This window comes from Numida meleagris, chromosome 25 (genome assembly GCF_002078875.1).
Source record: "Numida meleagris isolate 19003 breed g44 Domestic line chromosome 25, NumMel1.0, whole genome shotgun sequence".
NCBI classification, from domain to species: Eukaryota; Metazoa; Chordata; class Aves; order Galliformes; family Numididae; genus Numida; species Numida meleagris.
This window is the reverse complement of record NC_034433.1, coordinates 2,892,777-2,911,887: the sequence shown is the minus strand read 5'-3', so window position 1 is coordinate 2,911,887 and position 19,111 is coordinate 2,892,777. Positions and strand designations below refer to the sequence as shown.

The window sequence follows — 19,111 nt, the reverse complement described above, 5'->3', positions numbered from 1 at the left end:
TAATTTGCACCACGTGCACAGAGCTGAGTGTCCCCAGGCTCCCTGTCCCCTGTCAGGGCTGTGACGGGCTGTCAGCTGGGGACGGGCTGCCTGCCTGCACTGGGAGCTGTGCTGAGCAGTGGTATCGCTGGTGTGGGGAGCAGGATGCTCCTCTCCTCTTGTCTCCGGCCATTCCTGCTTCCTGAGGTTGGCTTGTGCGAGGATTTGGTTTTGTTGGTCATGTGCCTCTCCTCCTCCTGGCTTCCCTAGGACAGAGTCGGTGGCTGAGAAGATGCTGACGAATTGGTTTGCCTTCCTCCTCCACAAGTTCCTCAAGGTAAGGAGGGATGGAGCGGGGCACAGCTGCTTTGCTCTCCCACCCGCACGGGGCAAATCTGAGCTTAGAAACAATCTCATGCAGTCAACTTTCTGTTGCTTTCCTTGAGTACTGCCTAAAGGCTCTCCTTGGGAGAAGGTTTTCTGCTCTTCTGTTGAATGTTCCCTGGCTGTGGCTGTGCCTATCACCTGGCTATGTCCTCCAGAGTACTCCAGACTGTGCCCCTCTGGAGGGCTCGCACCTCTTTTAGCAATTTGGGGCCACTCTCACACCTCCGTGCCTGCGCCTCCGTAGATTTACACTTCAATTTTGGTTTTGGAAGCCACCCCAGAATTTACTACATGAGAGTGAACGATGAGACCAGGATCTCAGATTCCCATTTCACAGCCCTATAGATTCAGTAGGGCTTTACCAAGCCAAGCACAACAACCATCAAGCAGCAGTTTTGGCTGTGCTCTGCCAGAGCTGCTGGGAGCTGAGCCTGATTGCACATGTGCTAATGATTAAGGCAACGGGGCTGTGCCTCTGCTGCAATTAATCATGTGCAAGATCTGTCTGTGGGTCAGCAGCCTTGGTGGAGCTGCACTTCACCCCTGGGTTGATTTTGCCGCCGGTCTCATTGTGCAGGAATGTGCCGGAGAGCCACTCTTCATGCTGTACTGTGCCATCAAGCAGCAAATGGAGAAGGGCCCAATCGATGCCATCACGGGGGAAGCCCGCTATTCACTCAGCGAGGACAAGCTGATCCGGCAGCAGATTGAGTACAAGACCCTGGTGAGTGAGTCAGTGCTGGGAGAGCACTGCATTGCTGCTGTCCTCCCCATTGGGCATGATCCATGGTGACCTTCAGGCCCGCAATGGGAGCACTGCCATGAGCACCTGTGTTGGCAGTGCAGTAAAGTCCAATGAGGAGTGTCCCCAACTGGCAGCTTGAGCTGTGGTTATGCCCAACTTGTAGGTACCAGTATCCTATTTGACAACTGCCCTCCCTATAGCAAAGGAAAATTGACAGACATGGACTCCTGTCTTGATTATTTATGTAGATACATGCAATAGCAATGATGCAAATAGGGATGCAGGGTTTTATCATGAGGGCTGGTTGTTGTGCAGACACTTATTCAAATAAGGTCATTAAGGTTGGAAAAGACCACTAAGGTCATCCAGTCCAACCATCGATCCATCACCACTAAACCATGTTCCTGTTGTTCTGCTGGACGCTTGTGTGAAGCCCTTAAGGGAATGGTGTGGTTCTTCTTCCCACCCAGATCCTGAACTGCGTGAATCCAGACAACGAAAACAGTCCAGAGATCCCTGTGAAGGTGCTGAACTGTGATACCATCACCCAGGTCAAAGAGAAGATCCTTGACGCGGTGTACAAGAACGTCCCCTATTCCCAGCGACCGAGAGCTGTTGACATGGACTTGGGTAGGAGCTTGATGCCTTCTCTGCGTGTCTCTCCTTAGCAGCTGAGCCTTTCTATGGGCTCTTCGGGTTAGCCATGAGTGGATGAGCCCATGGATGCCCCCACTCTGACCTCTGCATCCATCACCTTTGCCTTGCAGAGTGGCGGCAGGGCCGCATCGCGCGCGTGGTGCTGCAGGATGAAGACATCACCACCAAGATCGAAGGCGACTGGAAGCGTCTGAACACCTTGCTGCACTACCAGGTGAGAGCAGGCCCGGGCAGGCAGCTCCCAGAAAGCTGCCAGGAGGAAGGAACAGAAAGGCAGAAATTTAATTCCCAGGCAGACGGAGGGGTCACATTTGCATGATGAACCTGAGTGGTTCAATGTGCTTCTGCATTAGCTAGGAAAGCAACCTTGACATGGATCTTAAAGAACCTAGCAGAGTTGAAAATTGGCTAAATTAAAGCTGCTAGCCGTGCTCGTGAGATAGAGCGAGGGGAGGGCTGAGCCTGCGGAGCTGCAGGAGGGCACGGAGCAGAGGGCAGCAGGGAAGGGAGGGGGGATTCTGCCTTCCGAATCCCAGAGCCTCCCAGGTCAGCTCACAGGGGTCATACCAATGCTGTACAAACCAATCCTTCAGCCTGAAGGATCGTGCATCCAGGTTACCATACAGTGCTGCAAGAGGTGAATTCTGTTGTTTTTAACATTGGCTTCACCTGGCAGTTGCAAAGGATTATCTGACATGCAGGGAAGCAGCGAGGCTTCATGGTGTCTGGATCTTTAAAAGCCAACTGAGGAAGTCACCGGTGAAATCCATGCTCTGATGTGAGCTGGGTGCTAAGGGAGGGACGATCTTCATTTTGGTGCCTGTGGGAAATCCGAGCCATAAGTTTGCCCTTAAAATAAACAAAATCCTGACAGCACGCACGGCACCGCAGCTATTCCTGCCACTTGAGTGTCAGTTCTGCTCTGGAACAAAGTAGAAGTTTGCTGCCAAGTTCCTAAATAGGCAGCAGTCGCACATGGCTCTGGCCACAGCTCTGTGCAGCCCAAATGGAGCTGTTTCAGCCATGAAACAAAGCCAAGTTCTCTGCACTGCAACAGAGATCTTGCCGAGGCAGGGCTTTTGCCAAAAACCAACAGCAGTGATTTTTTTTTTCTTTTCTTTTGGTATTTCTACCATTTGTTTTTTTTTCCCGTTCGAGTAATAAATGTTTTTATTAGGTATCAGAAATACAGATGCTCCAGGACTACGCAGTAAAACAAACACGTTGGGCAAAGGCACTGCTTGGAAGGGGCTGTAAAACCAGCACTGCCTCCGGCTCTGCTCTCTGATTGCTTGAACCAGGATTGTTGGGGTGCAATAAGTGCATGGCACAGAGCATGGGGAGCTGCAGGGCAGCAGGGAAGGGCAAGTGACATACAGCACAGCTGTGCTTCCATCCTCAGGAAGGGGACGGAGGCTGTCGCTGGCTTCTGGAGGGATGATTTCTAGATTTATATGCATACATATTTCATTTTCTATGTCTTTAGGATGGTAAAAAAAAAAAAACCCACTGTATGTCTGCCTCAATTGGCAAAATGTACTTTCCGTGGGAAACCTTGGCGTGCAAAAGCCGGGTTGGATTTAAAAGGGTGTTTTCACCTTCTGTAATATTTTTGAACCACTTTGTAGAATTATAGAGAGAGCTGTACGCCTGCTGCTTATTTCTTCATTTTTATAATAGGTGTATAGGTTAAATAGGTGTAGTGCTTTGCTAAAGTCTCTGGAGCCTTTGAACCACGTTGTATTATGTTTGTGCAGTGTCCTTTTGGTCCGTGCTTATTACACTCCATGGGAGAGTCCCACCCTGTGTGGCTTTGCAGAAGAAAAATGAAACCCTGAATTTCATATTGAATGATTTACAGTGGCTCGTGCAGGGTTAACTAGGAGGCAGCAGAGCATGAGTACCTGTCAGGCACCGGGAGCCTGGAATGGCTGAGAGATTAGAAAACTGCTTTAAATGACAAATTAGAAGCAGAGAGGGAAGAAGCGTGCAGAAATGAGGATGTGGCCGTGGAGCTGCTGGGGCTGCATCTTGCTGGGAGGTGGCACGGAGGTGGCAGCCCAGCTTCCCCTTTCCTCTCCTGAAGGCATACTGTGCAGCACGTTTCCAGCTGGGGGGAGAATCAGAATGTTTCTGAAGCTGGGTTTCATGGCAGTGTGGCAGCAGCAGAGTAAGGTGGGGAAGGAACGCGTGCTCCATCTGATGCTGCTCTGTGCGTCAGCATTTTTGGCTGAGCCATTGCACCCCGGTTCAGGCAGTGGGAGCACTGGGGGCACGGGGACCTCTGCTGTCTGCACCCCAGGCTGTGTCCTGGCACTCGGCTTCCCGAAGTGGAGCTGAGCTGAAGTGGCAGCTAATGGCACCCTTGGGTAATAATACTGCTGCTGATTGCTCCTTCCGTTGACTTAATAAATTGGATGAAGTGAGGCAGGAGCACCAGAGGAAGAAAGAAAGGTGCTGGGAGTGTTTCGCTCAGAAATCTCTCGCTTTTGTGCTGCGGAACGCAAGTGGCTGTTATTTCCACTCTCGTTAGCAATAATAACAACACCCATTTGCCTGAAACTTCATGGTAATGCACGGCGGGGCCATGGTGCAGGAGCTGTGCTGCAGGCAATGCTGGGTGCAGAGATTCCCAGGAGACCCGGGGGTCCTTAATTAACAGAAATGTGTTAAAAAACACCCAGTGGCTGCTGGATTTATAGGGAGGATAAAATTAAACATGGCTACTAAAGTCTGCCATAACCAAACCTTGTTAGCGCTAATGTTCATTTACAGTTGGACTTCCCAGCATTTTATTCCCTCTCTGGTGCAGCAGAGGGTTGGACGATTTAATACCCCTGAAGGATGGCTTTATGACATGCTGGGCTGTAAATCAAACTTCTAAAGTTCATAAAAATTGTTAAAATAAAAAATGGTTTAATAGGAATGCTTTATGGCCCATAACATTATCATGGCTGTTTTATTCCCTCTGCATTGTTACTTTAATTGGATCACAACAATTCTTGAGATTCTCGTTTTTATTGGGTAAAATGCAATCTTAAATCAGAATGGCCAAAACCATCTTCAGTCTGTCTCTTGATTTATATTTCATTACTTTCCTTCAGTCCCCTGCTCCTAAGGGCCTGACCCAGTGTGGGGCTCAGCTCCAGAAGCCCAGGGCTGCCAGCAGGACCTTTCCCATTGACCCAAGGAACCGAGCACCGTGTCATCAGTTCCGTGCCAACCTGAGCCCTGAGCATTTCTGTTGTCTACGTTGTCTGGGCAAGACCCAGCGGTCTCAGTGCAGCACACAGCTCTGGCTGAGCCCTTCTCTCTTCCCTTTCCAGGTGTCAGACCGCTCCGTTGTGGCTCTCGTCCCCAAGCAGACCTCCTCCTACAACATCCCTGCCTCCGCCAGCATCTCCCGCACGTCCATCAGCAGATACGGTGAGGAGCAGAGCTGCTTTAAACAAGGATGTGTCCTGATGGGTGTTGGGGCTGCCTTTGGCGCAGTACCTGAAAGAATCAGGTGCAAAAAAAGCAACAGCTTGCCCCAAAGAACGGCAGCATGCTGTCAGAAAGGAAGCTGCATTCGTGTGCCAAACAGAAAAATGTGCTTGGCTGCTGGTGTTTTGGTAAAGGCTTTTCCACCTGTGAGCAGAACAGCAAAAAGGAGTGGAGAGTTTGGAACTAGATGATCTTCAAGGTGCCTTCCAACCTCAGCCATTCTGTGATTCTGTGAATCTGAGGGGGGAAAAGGAAGCACCAAGCAGCACATCATGAGCAGCCCTTGGGAACGAGGGTCTGGGGAAAGCCCTGGGAAAGGCTTTTGGCTCAGGGAGTGCTGCACATAGAACCATAGAATTGTTAGGGTTGGTAAAGACCTCCGAGATCATGAAGTCCAGACATCGACCACAGCACCTGTCTGCAAAGGGAACAGCCTGTGTTCTCCATGTAAGCAGGGCTGCAGAGGAGGAAAAAAAAACAGTTCCTTCATCTATTCTTCCTCTAAGTGGAAGATCCCGACATTTCTGCTAATGGGTCAGGAACGGGTAACAGCAGTGTGAACTCGATGCGCTAGGATTCGCGCTCCTGGGAATTCGTTATTTGCATAATAGCGTGGTTAAGGCACTTTGCAGATGGTCCCTAAAGACTCCACGGTCTGAATAAATGAGCCTGCTAGGTGCCAGGTGTGCATTTATAGCGCTAAATCCACAATAATGGTAATAATATACTTTCATAAAAGGCAGCGGTGGCAAAATCTCTAGCGCGCTGATCTCTCATTATCTTGCATTGTGCAGAGCATTCTACAGACGAGGGGGCTCCTGGCAAACCCATCTCCCCGTCCTGGTTTTAGCTCCCCAAACAATTTATTTTCTCAAGCCAAGCATCCTTGTTGCGGGAGAGCCCTTAGGCTCTGTGGTCCAGAACGTTTCTGCTGGGCAGCACAACCCAGCTGGAGCTCAGTGCTCTGGCTCTGCAGGGATTGGAAAAACCAAAGCCAGGTCACACCACGGAGTCCTCAGGGCTCATCGATCTCTGCCACATGAAGAGGCCTTTGTGAGCCACCAATATGAATTATCATTCCTCACGTTAAGATTAATACTTCTAATTGCGCCGACAGAATTTAAATGAGATACTTATTTACTTTCTCCATTATATATCAGTACAGAGCTGTGCTTAAAAATAGAATTACTAGATGCTTCCCTAGCCATCCCCCTGTCTGTCTCCTTAATTATATCAGTTGGAGTACTCATTTATCTAAGCCCTAATCAGGGATGAAAATCTAGCTAGTTTTGTAATGAGCTGCACACTTCCCCTGGCTGATTTATGATTGATCTCCTTCCTCTTGCTGGGAAGGGCGAGCAGCAAACTGAAGGCTCAACTTGGGAAAACACATGAGGTTCCCACAGAACAAAGGAATTCAGTGAGAGTACGAAAATGAGCAGTGCATGATTGATGTTGGCCTCACCGGGCTGTTAGCACCTTGTCTTGGCTCTGAGAGGATGGGGTCCAGGGCAGCACATTGCTTAGGAAGTTCCATGTCCTTCATCCCTTCATGGTTTCCATGCCATTAGGGAAGATCCCATTGCCTCTGCTCCTGGCTTCTTCGAGGTTCTGTGCTCAGAGTCCAGCTCCGGTTGCTCTAAGCCTCAGGAAGAAGAACTATTTCTTCTGCCCCTACTATGTACAAGATGTTGGTATTGAGAGCAGATGGTGTTGCATGCATGAGCTGGGAGTCATGGGACATCCCACATGGAGCTGTTGTATTGCAGGTAAGGGATGAAAATGCAGTGGGAGGTGTCTCACATCTGAGTGCAGAAGGAGAAAGGCTTCAGGCTGGGGGACTCTGTGGTTGGTGAAGACCAACACGTGCCTTGTTTCTAAGTTCACGGCATATTCTGGCAAATGCTTCCATTTTATACGGTATTGCATTCCACTGCCTTGCGAAAAAATCAGAGCAGATGATGCCGGCACTAGCAAGAGCAGTGCCATCCCCAGGCAGAGGCAGGAAGATGGAAGGAGGCATCACACTGAGCGTGCCCTCTCTTTCCATGCTCAGATTCCACCTTCCGCTACACCGGCAGCCCCGACAGCCTGCGATCCCGGGCCCCCATGATCACCCCGGACCTGGAGAGCGGTGTCAAAGTCTGGCACCTGGTGAAAAACCACGACCATGGCGACCAGAAAGAGGGAGATCGGGGCAGCAAGATGGTGTCCGAGATCTACCTGACGAGGCTGCTGGCTACAAAGGTAAATTGTGTGCTAAGCTTGCCTGGGTGATGCCCATGCCCAAGGAGGGCTGTCCATGTGGTCACTGGGGATGCTCAGCCCCCTGTTGTTCCCCAGGGGTTTATTTCCATAGAATCATCGAGATGCTCGGGGTGGAAGGAACCTCAAAGATCATTCAGTTCCCCCCCGAGTTTATGAGTAAACTTCTCCCTCATCTGCAGTGCAAGCCCAGTTTCTAAACCGGGCTGTTTAAACACCAGTGAAGCAGCTTAACCAAGCTCACCTTCCTTTCTATGATGTAAAAAACCCATCCATATATTTCACTGTAGGATACAGGAACAAAAAGTAAGAACAGAAAAATCCAAAAAACTCCAAAATTGGAGTACTTACGCAAGAGCGGTTTCTAACATCAAGCCCAAATTAGCAACCGCCGAGCAGACGTATCCCAAAATATCCCCCGCGATAAAAATCCCATACCCAAACAACAAAAGCTGCCATGCTGCCTGCTGCTCCCATCAGGGCACGCTGCAGAAGTTTGTGGACGACCTCTTCGAGACGCTGTTCAGCACGGTGCACCGCGGCAGCGCGCTCCCGTTGGCCATCAAGTACATGTTCGACTTCTTGGACGAGCAGGCCGATAAGCACGGCATCCACGACACAGACGTGCGGCACACGTGGAAGAGCAATTGGTAAGACCTGGCTTTCCCCTGCTTGTGCTGGGGAAAAAGAGGTGGGAGAGCTGCAGGAAGGGCCAGGAACAACGGAGTGCTATAGTCCCAGTGCATAAACGCAGCACGGAGCCATGCAAACACCCCTCTACCAGCACTGCTGCCCCACACAAATGGGGCTCTGGGTGCCAATCCTGAACCACAAGCTCAGCCTTCCCCAAACAATGGAGCTGTTACAGCTCTACCTCTGCTGTTATTTTAGGATTAAAAGCTCTGTGGGTTGGAAATTTACCTCTGCAAGAGAGGGAAAAAAAAAAAAAAAAGCCCACAACAAATGGCTGTTCCCTGAAGACTTTGTGCATTCCCCCAAGTCCCACATGGCTTTAAAAGCCTCTAATCACCGCGTCTGCAAAAGCTGCATTCCCTGCTAAGGCAGTGGGGAGCGAAAAACAATTTATTGAAAGCATCAGAAGAAGGAGTTATTAGGATAAAAACGTTTGAATCACAAATAGAGATGAGTCTTCTTGAAGCTGTGACAAAGACAGCGCCATGGGGTGGGGGTTCCTTTGCTGGCATCGCTGGGGGCTCTGACCCACATGTGGGCTCTGACCCCTCAGGGTGCTGTCCTGGTAGCTTCTGGGCTGTGGGGGAATGGGGCAGTGCAGCAATCCCAGAATTTTTCTGGTGAATGGAGAGAAGCGTAGGCTGCCAGAGGAGATCAGAGCAGAAGGAGCTGCAGGTCAGAGCTGGTGTGATGGAGGGGAGGGCACGGGCACTGCAGGGTGCAGCTGAGCTGCTGGCCCGCAGCGCAGCAAGAGTTAAGGCTGCAGCCCTCTGTGCATAGCTGGATGGAGAGAGCCAAGACTTGAAAGGTAATAGAAGGCAGCAGCTGCTTGTTTGATCCAGCTGTACAGCCAAAGAAAAAAGGAATAATAATTCCCCTTTGATTGCGAAGGCCTTGGGATCTGGGGACAAAGCCGATGATGGGCACGGAGGTGACCACGCTGCCCCAGGCTCAGCCCCGCTCCTCGACCACCGCAGTGGGAACGCGCAGCACAGGAAGGATCTGTTCAGGCTTTTCTTAACATCCAGTTTTGTTTCTTGGTTTCCCTGCAGCCTCCCTCTCCGCTTCTGGGTGAACGTGATCAAAAACCCCCAGTTCGTCTTCGACATCCACAAAGGCAGCATCACGGACGCCTGCCTCTCGGTTGTGGCTCAGACCTTCATGGACTCGTGCTCCACCTCCGAGCACCGCCTGGGCAAGGACTCCCCATCCAACAAGCTGCTGTACGCCAAGGACATCCCCAGTTACAAGAGCTGGGTGGAGAGGTAGGAGCTGGGTGGAGAGTTTGGTGTCATCTCATCCCAGTGATAAGATCCCAAGGAAAAGAAGGGGGTATTTTATCCTCCACGCTCCTCACTGAACCTTTGGTCCCTGCAGGTATTATGCAGACATCGCCAAGCTGCCAGCCATCAGCGACCAGGACATGAACGCGTACCTGGCTGAGCAGTCGCGCCTGCACTCGGCCGAGTTCAATATGCTGAGTGCACTCAACGAGATCTATTCCTACGTCAGCAAGTACAGCGAGGAGGTGGGTGCCCATGGGAAGGGGACATGGAGACGTTGCCCTCAGTGCAGCATGGCTGTAGCTTGTACTGTGGCTGCCCGCATCTGTTCTATTCATGCACGATGAGGCACAGGTCCTGCTCTGTAGCATTCTTCCCAGGAGGATTGAGCTGAAATATTGGGTGAGCAACTCAATTCCTCCGCCTTGGCACAGTGCAGCTCGCTCCTAAATGCAGTAAAAAATCATCACGACCCAGTGAAACTCCCCCTAAATGTCCCTGTCCTTTGGGAACAGCACGGTACAAATCCCTGATGCATTGGTGCTCACTCCTTTTTGCACAGAATTTCTGGCAGCGTGAGCTCCTTTAATGAATGCATCACTTGAAACCAAGTTCTCGCCATCTGTTCCACCCCTTCATTTCAGTGCAAGAAGAACCTATTTTGCAATTATGTCCATTAAAAGGAAGGGTTTTGTCATTTAATTGCATGTATGCATTTGTGATACAATGCCGTAGCTTTTTTCCAATTAGATTTTAAAATCTCATAACTTTCATGCTAAATGAGTCAAGGAATGTGGAGCCTGAGGTACAGGGCTCTGCACTGAGCAGCCCAGAGAACAGGGGAGCACGGCTGGGTGCTCACCGTGCTGCTTCACCATTTGTCACTGAGGAATTATATTCCAATAAAGAGCTATTGGAGTGAAGCTGAGGGATTTATTGTCAATGGAGAACCTCAGAAACTATACATCCTGAGAAAGCGTTGGCCATACTGCCCCATCCCAGTGTCTCTCCCTGTCAGCTACTCCTGAGGAAACACAGGGCATTTTGGTACTCTGGAAATGTTCCCGTGCCATCCTTGGGACCTGATTTATCTGGCGTTTTTCACTGGCTCTTTCTGTCCCTTGAAGCACATCTATGCTCCGTGATACTCACACCTTGCTGCCCTGCAGTCCCGCTCACCCCTTGCTCTCTCACTGATTTCTTTCTCTTTTCTCTTTTTACCAGCTCATTGGGGCTTTGGAGCAGGACGAACAGGCACGGAGGCAGCGTCTGGCGTACAAAGTAGAGCAACTCATTGGTGCCATGTCCATTGAGAGCTGAAGGCAGGCTGCAGTGCTCACGAACAGCGAGGGGCAAGAGCATGGCACGGATGCCTGGGGATTCAGAGGGAGAACAAGCAGGAAAGCACTGCACACCCCAACACCACGCTCATCGAGGGGAGCAGGGATGGCCCAGGGGCTGGCTGTGCTCAAAATCACATGGGATCTGGTTTGAAAAGGCAGAAAGATCAAGAAGATAAAGCATTGCAATCAGTGTCATCTCAAGGTGGATCACTTCTTCTGGTATTCACAGACAGATGGAACCTGGGAATTCTGGATGTCTCCATGACTGCTGCTTTGCATGAAAATCGTTTGATGTATATTAGGAAATAAAACTTTATTTAAAGGGTTTTTTCTAAAAAAAAAGGAAAAAAAAAGAAAAAAAGAAAGAAAGAAAAAGGGGAAAAAAGAGAAAAAAAGCAAAAAAAACCCCAAGAAACAAAACAAAAACCACAGAAGCCACAGAGATGACCCTGGCAGCCAGGTTCGGTCCTGATCCCATCCTCACCAGGCCCCGAGGATGTGCTCAGGCGTCTGCAAATGGACTCTTGCACCAACTGGAAAGTCTGGAAAACAGCAGTCTTTTTGGGATGTTATAAAAATACGAGCACAAGTTTGCACCGCACCTATCCACACAAGCGAAATAGCAGTCTAGCCAGAAATAGTTCAGTGGCTGAGTAACCCGTAGGCACTAGAAGGAGATTTTTGTGAACTGCAAAACCATCCGATCATCCAACTTGTCTTGAAATCCAGCTTTATCTATGTATTTATATAGTGTCTCTCTCTATATATATATTTTTAAATCTCATTTACTGTTGAGTGTGGAAGGATCCGGTTGAAGTGCTGTCCCCGTTGCTCAGCGGTGCTCTTGCAGCCATGGCAGGGGCAGAGTGGAGCTGTCCATGGTTCTTGCAGTAAAACCAACCCCAAACCCAATGTTTACAGTGAGCAATACTTGAAATGCCGAGCTGTGGCGAGATGCTGTTCATTGTTCTCTGTTTGACTGCAAACCGGAGAAGCACGGGATTACAGGCGATGTCACCCATGGGGCAGGCCCATGGCTTTCATTTCCATGAGGGAAGGGAAAGAAATCTCTGCTCTAGACAAGGGAAACCCATAGGCAGCACTGTCAGTGCCAGCTGCTGTCCGTGTGTCTGTCCAAGCGTCTTCTTGTTACCTTCCGTTCCTTGCTGGCCCAATGGCACGTGTTCTTGTGGCCAGTGACGGGCAAATGTCTGTGAGTGTTAATTTTTTAATAGACACCAAAGCTTATGTATCCCTTTGTAGAGTGCCAGGAGGGGAAGGAGCGCTGTAAATATTTCTCTCTGTAATAAATACTGATATTTGCGCACGCTGCAGCAGGGAGGACAGGGCCATTGGACCCAATGGGGAGAGAAGCATCGACCATGGGAGCTGACAGCAGCAGCAGAATCCCTCCTGGGGCTGTTTCTCCCCAGTTGTCAGTGAGCAGCACGCTGGATATTTGGGATATTTGAGCACGATGCTCAGGTGGGGTGATCTGGACCTTGATCTGCTGTGCACAGCAAAAGAGAAGCAGCTTCTGTAAGCACCAGGAGTGGGGTGGCTCTTGTTGTGGGATGAGGTCCCAGGGCCAGCAGGAGGAGCTGACGTGCATCCAGACATCTCAGGAAACTCAGTGTTGTAATGACCCTTTGCTTGAAAGCCATGCTGAGCCCACTTGCTTCTGGTGATCCACTTTCGTGAGTTTCTTTGGGCCCTATTGGTAGCGTGGAGGAAGTCCTGGCGGTCAGCCTCGTGCAGTACAGTCTGAGCTGTGTGAGGGGGGGCTCTGAGATGGGAGAGCTGCACAGAGAGAGGCATAGGAAGGATATATGTTGTTGTGGTCATTGCTTTGAGTATTCATAATCAGACTGTTCACCAAATCCTTATGGTACTCTGCAACACTCAAAATGGTCTCTAAACACTTCTGAATATTAATCTAAATAGTTATTTCCACGGGACTGACACAATATGACTATACCCAAAGCAAAGATCTGGATGCTGGTGGCTCTGTGCTGCCATACAGCCCACATTTTGCTTTCTGCCCATCTCTCCATGAGGCTTTTGCACAGCCAGGTCCCTGCCTCCTGGCCAGGCTGCATGGGGCAGAGGAGGAAAGGGAAACTAACAGGAGCTTTGCAGAACAGAGGAGTATTGAGGTCTGAATGATTCCAAGGAAGGCAACAGGAACAGCTCTTCTTCCATCACCATGAAGGCATCCGGAGGATGGTGTAGAAGCAGCATGGTGCTGACTGGAAGGAGTGGTCTGTAAATAAACCACCGAGCATCTCCTTGTGATGTTAGCCATGAATTACGGATCTTCATGGGCAATTACATGGGATGAAGCAACATATCCCCTCGGGGCAAAGCACTTGTAATCTGTTGCCCTGTTTGCATCCAACTCTTCAGTTACTCTTTGGGAGAGGAAACTGAAAAGCTCCAAAGGCCATCTGCTCTGCATTGCAGCAAATGGACTCAAGGTTTGGTCAGGAGGGGCAGTGACTTTGCCTTAGATGAAATGATTTCACCTCCCTCTCGTGGCCCCTTCCTCCTGCAGGACTGTTGGTGTTGTGGTTCTCCAGTTCACTTCGTTTCAGGTATTTTGACATCAAAGTGGGAGACGTCACTTTCTGGAATCTCTCTGCCTGGTGTCACTGCTTAAATAATTCCATTTAATCTTCTGCTCATGTACTATCAAAGCACCCACTCCAAGGGGGAGCAAGGTGCTAATCAAATGCTTCTCCACCTAGAAAGCCTTTATTAAAAGCCCATATACCAGAGTCTAACTTACAGGCAAGCTCGTCTCTGCAGGAGCCCTGCTGTGGAATACCCAGCGCTGTGCAGACTTGCAGTCCCCTCTGTGCCATAAGGGATGGATTTATGCTTAAAGGAGGGCAGAAGACATCAGCACAGCTGGGCTTCTGGGAACTCCCTGGGGCCTTCAGCGGGGATAGGACACACGGTGCTGGGGCACATGGGGTTGGCAGGTGCAGCTGCCCAGCACGGAGCCACCAGAGACCTCCATCACAGCAGTGCCTTCAACACTCTGTCTTAAAAATGGCCCGGTCCCGCGGAAATTATCCACCCTGCCTTGAAATGGACCTCACCAAAAATGCCCCAACATACCCAGCAATTTGGGTGGGCACATGGAAGCCAATAGCAAGAGAACATAATGCACTCAGTTTGTATTCTGTGTGATGCTGACCTCGGTGCAAGTCCTTGCTGTCGGTCCGAGGCTCAGAGCATCGAGCTGCCTACTGCCCCAGTGCGATCCCAGGATGCTCCAGTGCCTCCAGCCCTCGCCCAGCCCCACTCCTGCCTGCTGGTGTCTCTCCACTCCATTCCCAGTGCTCAGCTCAAAATGGACCGAGTGGAGCAAGCTGGGGCATCATGAGAACTCACGAGTGTCTGTATGCTGGAGAAAAGAAAAAAGTGTTCAGGGATGGCTAAGTAACTGACATCAAAGATGTGTTAAAATGCCACAAAGCTGCAGCCATCCAATTTGGGAATGGCATTTGTACCAGACTATGAGTTGCTGCCCTGTCTGTGGATGCGTGCTGGGTGAGCTAGGAGAGCCATGGACGTGTCCTTGGTGAGAGCCCCGCATCACCCCTGTGCTGTCCTGCTCCCACATAGGCAGGACTTTATTTTAATTGAACGTTCGGTGGGAAAATAATGAGATTAAGGATGTTGGTGTAGACCATGAAGAGGATGCATTCTGGATCCACTGGGCTGAGCAACCCTGAGTGCACAATTTCAGTGTGGGTTGAGTTTAGAGGGGAAGAGGATGGAAATCCTCAAAGGGATTTTCTCCTCACAGAAGGCGCTGCTCAAAGAACATGGCACCGTGGGTTGGCACAGCAGGTTGGCACGGGGTGGCATGGGGTGGCAGGTGTTGTGGCCGTGCTCTGGGCACGGCAGTGTCTGCGTGCTTGTTCTTGTCCCTGTGTCACCCCCTTCTCCTTCTTCCTTTCTAAAAGTGGAATATAATAATGACTAAATGTGTGTTCCTGCAGTAAGGACGTACTCAGATCTGCTGGGTCCATCCGTCGCATGGACAGTGTCCCAAACTCTGGGCCTCCAAAGGGGAGGGAACACACAGGTACTAAAACTTCTGGGATCCCCAGAAACGAGGCCCCATAATGTCATAGAATGTAGAGGTATCGGTCGTGGAACAGATTTTTATTTTTTCTGCCCCGCTCCTTACAGTACATAATGCCATTTCTAGGGGTTGTGTGTTGGCAGGAATAACGAATGGATTTGTATCTGTACCCATTCCACCTCATTGTTCTCTGGCTCCTCCCCTCCCATTATACTTGACACACTGGAGTTCTGTATTATATTTTTTTTTAAGATGATTGTCTGTTTTTTTTGTTGTTTTTACAAGTGCTGTGGAAAAAAAAAATGTAAGAAAGTTTAAGTATTTAAAAATGTTCCAAGGAAAAAAGGGGGTTTTGTTATTATTCTAATATATTATTGTGTACCTATTGTAAATATGAAACACTCCTATTTTGCAAGCCAAGGACTCACTTTGTACTGTTGTTATATATAAATAAAGTTTACTGGTTAAAAAAAAAAAAGCCAACAAAAACACGTCCTGAGTGGGCCCCTTCTGTTCTGCCACGTGGTGTGTAGCAGGTTGTTCTGCCATAGCAAATGAGAAGGAAATGCTCTCTGGGTGCTGATGGGCGCGAGGGGGTCGGTGGGGCAGAGCAGTGCGGCTCTGTCCATGGTACCAGGGGAGGGGGCTGCAGCTTTCCTTGACCCCTCTCTCTGCTTTTTCAGATCCTTCACGGCAGGGTGTAGTGCCTTTGCTCAGTGTCTTCAGGAAGGTGGTGTGAGTTGTGCTCAGTGGTCAACGCGGAAGGCAGCAGGAGGGCTGAAGGGTCCCTCCTCGGGGCACCTCTCCTTTCATGGGATGGAGAATGCAAGGTCCGAATCAGCAGCGCTAAGCGGTGGGAAGGAGCATGCAAAAGATGTTTGCCAGTGAATCAGGTGGGTTCTTCATTTCTTTGCCCATTGAAATGATCAGTCCTCGCGGTAAAACGCGTTTGCTTCCATTTCATAAATTCAAGCTAACGTTTGAGCAAATGCTGAGAGGCATCTGCTGAGTGGTAGGAATCAGCAAGTGACTTCTCCAGCAGCTGTCTGTCAACTTTAATGACCAATATGGTTGCAATTACAGCAATGAACTTTTCTCTAACAGCCCCAAATTACTCCGGATGATGATAAGTGACAGAAAAACGGAGACCCTTAAGGAAAGACTGAAAAAGAAACACGGGGATCTCAAACAAGAGGTCTCACCGCTTCTTCTGAAGGATCTTTGTTTCTTCTTTTTAAATGAGGTAATTGAAAGGATAAATCCAAGGCAGGAGGGGGAGGCGTGACGCACCGCGGGTCGCAGCGGGGAGCTCGGTGCTGCCCCAAGATGTGGTTTTATTCAGCCGTTTGACACCGAGTCCGCTCGTTTTAGTGCAGTGCTAATAGGCTGATGGGAAGCTCTTCCTATTTGAAGCGAATGCAAATATGTCAGGGAGACAGCCTGCTCCTCAGGCAGGTCATTTCATCTTATTTTCCTCACATTGAGAGCAAAGCTTGACATGAACCCTAGGAAGCAGCTGGGCCGCATCCTGCTCGCTGCCACCTGAAGCCAGCAGAGCTCAGCCTCTGCAGATCTGTTCTGCGGCCCCACCTGCAGCCATTTGTGCTAAACTGGGAGGTGCTGGGATGCAGTGACTTTGTGCACGCCTTGCAGAGCTGGAGAATAATAGAGGAGGTGATTGCTTTTCGCTTCTGCTTTGGGTTAATCTAAATTTATCCCAAGGGGGAAACATGAAGTGAGGTTCCCAGAGCTTTCCAAAAGGCTGCAGGAGGGGGAGTGATGTTGGGCAGGAGCCCCAGGGATGCTGAGAGCTGCCCAGACCCCAGGGGTGCTCAGGCTTGCTCTGACTCACTCCTGACCCTGTGCTGCAGCAGAGACCCATTTCCACCCCCTGGGGATGTGATTGACTCCTTCAGCTCCTCAAAGTCATAAAGGAATTTCGATGTGAATCGAAAGCATTAAACAGGGGGTCATTTGTATTCATCTGCGCCCTGTTAATATATTTAATATAATAAGTATACTCAATTAAAACTACATTTTATCTGGCATGCACTTCACGGGGCTTTATCGGCACTGACAAGGTCAAGTGATGCTTAATAAAGGTTACTTAAAATGCAGATGGCTCAGAGCCCTCAGCCAATTCCCGTGTCCAATGCAGAGAAGGTACGAGCCACAAACAGTGCTTTGGGATGCACTGCTGGAACAGCCCCCTGGGTTTGGGCTGAGCCTGGGGTCCTCGGGTCTTCCTCCCAAAGCTCAAGAGCCTGGCACCACCTCCAGCCTCAGGAGCAGCCACAGCCCCCTGTGCTCCCGTTCCAGCTTTATTTCCCCCTCCAGACACACAGGTTTGGCCCGTGGCTTGCAGATCACCATCACTCTGTAAGTGGTGGGAAGGAATGTGGACATCCTGGCAGTGGCTTTTCCAGCCTGGTTATCAAGATGAGCTAATGGAGGTGACGCTTGGAATTATCGGATGCAATCATGGCATTCATTTCGACCTGTTTAAATTCCAGCGTCTTTTCTCTTCTGTGAATGCTTAGCTAGAGGGCGACATGTAATTGTATGCAACCAGACAGTTATCCTAAACTGGCAATAAGAACTGCAAGAATCTATTGCTTTTTATTCCAATAAGCATGCGTGGGGTTGTTGTATGGAAGTGGCTAACTCATTGGTAATGGAAATTTATTTTAAGTTATGGGTGGCGGACACTGAGACATGTCCAACAAATATCAGCTCTGGAGCAGTCCCTGGTTTTGAAGATGAAAACTATCCAAAATGACATTTCTTTTGCTTAATCATAGATTTTGCTTCTTAAGCACCAAGTGCTTGCCATCGGACTGCAAGAGATGCTGGTCACTGTTCTGCATTCCCTATCCAGAAGTCGATGTCGTCCTGGGGCTAAACCTTCCCCTATAGGCAGATCTCTATGGAGCAGAAAGTCATGAAGTCTCTGCAGACAAAGGGATCTGTGCTGGTCCTGGGTGGGATCACACAGATCTGTTCTGGTGTGTAGTTACATTTGTGCAGGTATGCGCATATAAAATAATGTGAATGTGTTACAGTACAATATAAAATAGATGTGCGGCATAATGCAGAGCGAATGTGCCTATTTATATCCCAGGTTTTGTGTTAAAATTACAGATATAAGAGCCGAGACAAAGGGTTTGGTTTTAGTTCAAAATAATACTTAGGAAAATGGAAAGCACTCCGTTTTTATTGTTGCTTCATAATTAGCTCCAGTGAGGGAATCTAATTACAAATGTTCCATGCTGCCCTATGGCAAAACGTCTAAGAAAAGGGAAGGATGGCCAAGCTTAAGCAACTCAGGTAAGAATTAACTCCACGGTAATATCTGATAATTAAGAATGTCTCTATCAGCTTGTCTCGCTATTAATGAATTGGGCTGCTCTTTTCACGTTTGATTGCTGGCGCTTTACGACTGCCATTTCACCCTCCATGCTCCTGGAAATGGGCTTTCCTGTCTGGGGAGCAAGCGCCAGGAATAATGGCTGGGGATTTAGAAACAGGTCCTATTCTCTCCCCAGTAAAACTGCTGTTCTTTTCATCCAGTGGGGCCACGTGCGTGTCCTCCCCAGTGCTCCCAGCTCACCCCGCACCTCCTTCCCCTCGGAGCAGGGCTGGGAAGGGAGCAGGAGGCTCCTCCGCGACTGTGGGCTATGGAACGTGAGTTCTCTGCTCTGCAGCTCATTTAAAACAAAGCCGGGTTCATTGATAGCACCTGAAAAACGTGCTCACGCTGTGATGGCTTTGCTCCTTTGCTCTGCTCAGCCTCAGGAGGAGCTGCAGGATCTGCTGTGCTCCCAGCGCTGGAGGCATCGCAACCCCACGGTGTTTCCAAGCAATCAGCGTCCTCCACTGACTCCTCCAGTGCAGAGAATTCTGCCCACCGTGCTCCGCTCCCAGCTTCACTGCAGGCACCATGAGAGCGACCTGTCTGCCTTTATCTGCTCCAAAACTCTAAGGGTGCTCCTTCCCATCCCTTACCCGTTGGTGGGAGGTCTCATTAAACTCTGAGGGCACTCAACGAGACTGAGCTTAGAGGAGATGACAGAAATGCTTAAAAGTTCTTCTTTTATTATTATTATTTTTTTGGCCAAGTTCAGCTTTCACGGAGGGGAGGATCTCGGGGGGTGAGTTGCTTTTGTGTGAGGTT

General features: G+C 49.7%; 1 protein-coding gene across 14 annotated transcripts in view; it reads left to right on the top strand.

The window, feature by feature from the left end:
* Nucleotides 1-15,415, top strand: part of PLXNA2 (plexin A2) — a 351,337-nt gene extending 335,922 nt beyond the window's left edge. For all 14 annotated transcript variants that reach the window (XM_021377558.1, XM_021377559.1, XM_021377560.1 and 11 more), the window contains 10 exons: nt 250-316; nt 944-1,090; nt 1,582-1,741; nt 1,879-1,982; nt 5,095-5,194; nt 7,311-7,501; nt 8,000-8,169; nt 9,265-9,477; nt 9,590-9,740; nt 10,720-15,415. In XM_021377558.1, coding sequence (XP_021233233.1) covers nt 250-316; nt 944-1,090; nt 1,582-1,741; nt 1,879-1,982; nt 5,095-5,194; nt 7,311-7,501; nt 8,000-8,169; nt 9,265-9,477; nt 9,590-9,740; nt 10,720-10,815 — 1,399 coding nt within the window. In that variant the 3' untranslated portion in view covers nt 10,816-15,415. The remainder of the gene's footprint in view (nt 1-249; nt 317-943; nt 1,091-1,581; nt 1,742-1,878; nt 1,983-5,094; nt 5,195-7,310; nt 7,502-7,999; nt 8,170-9,264; nt 9,478-9,589; nt 9,741-10,719) is intronic.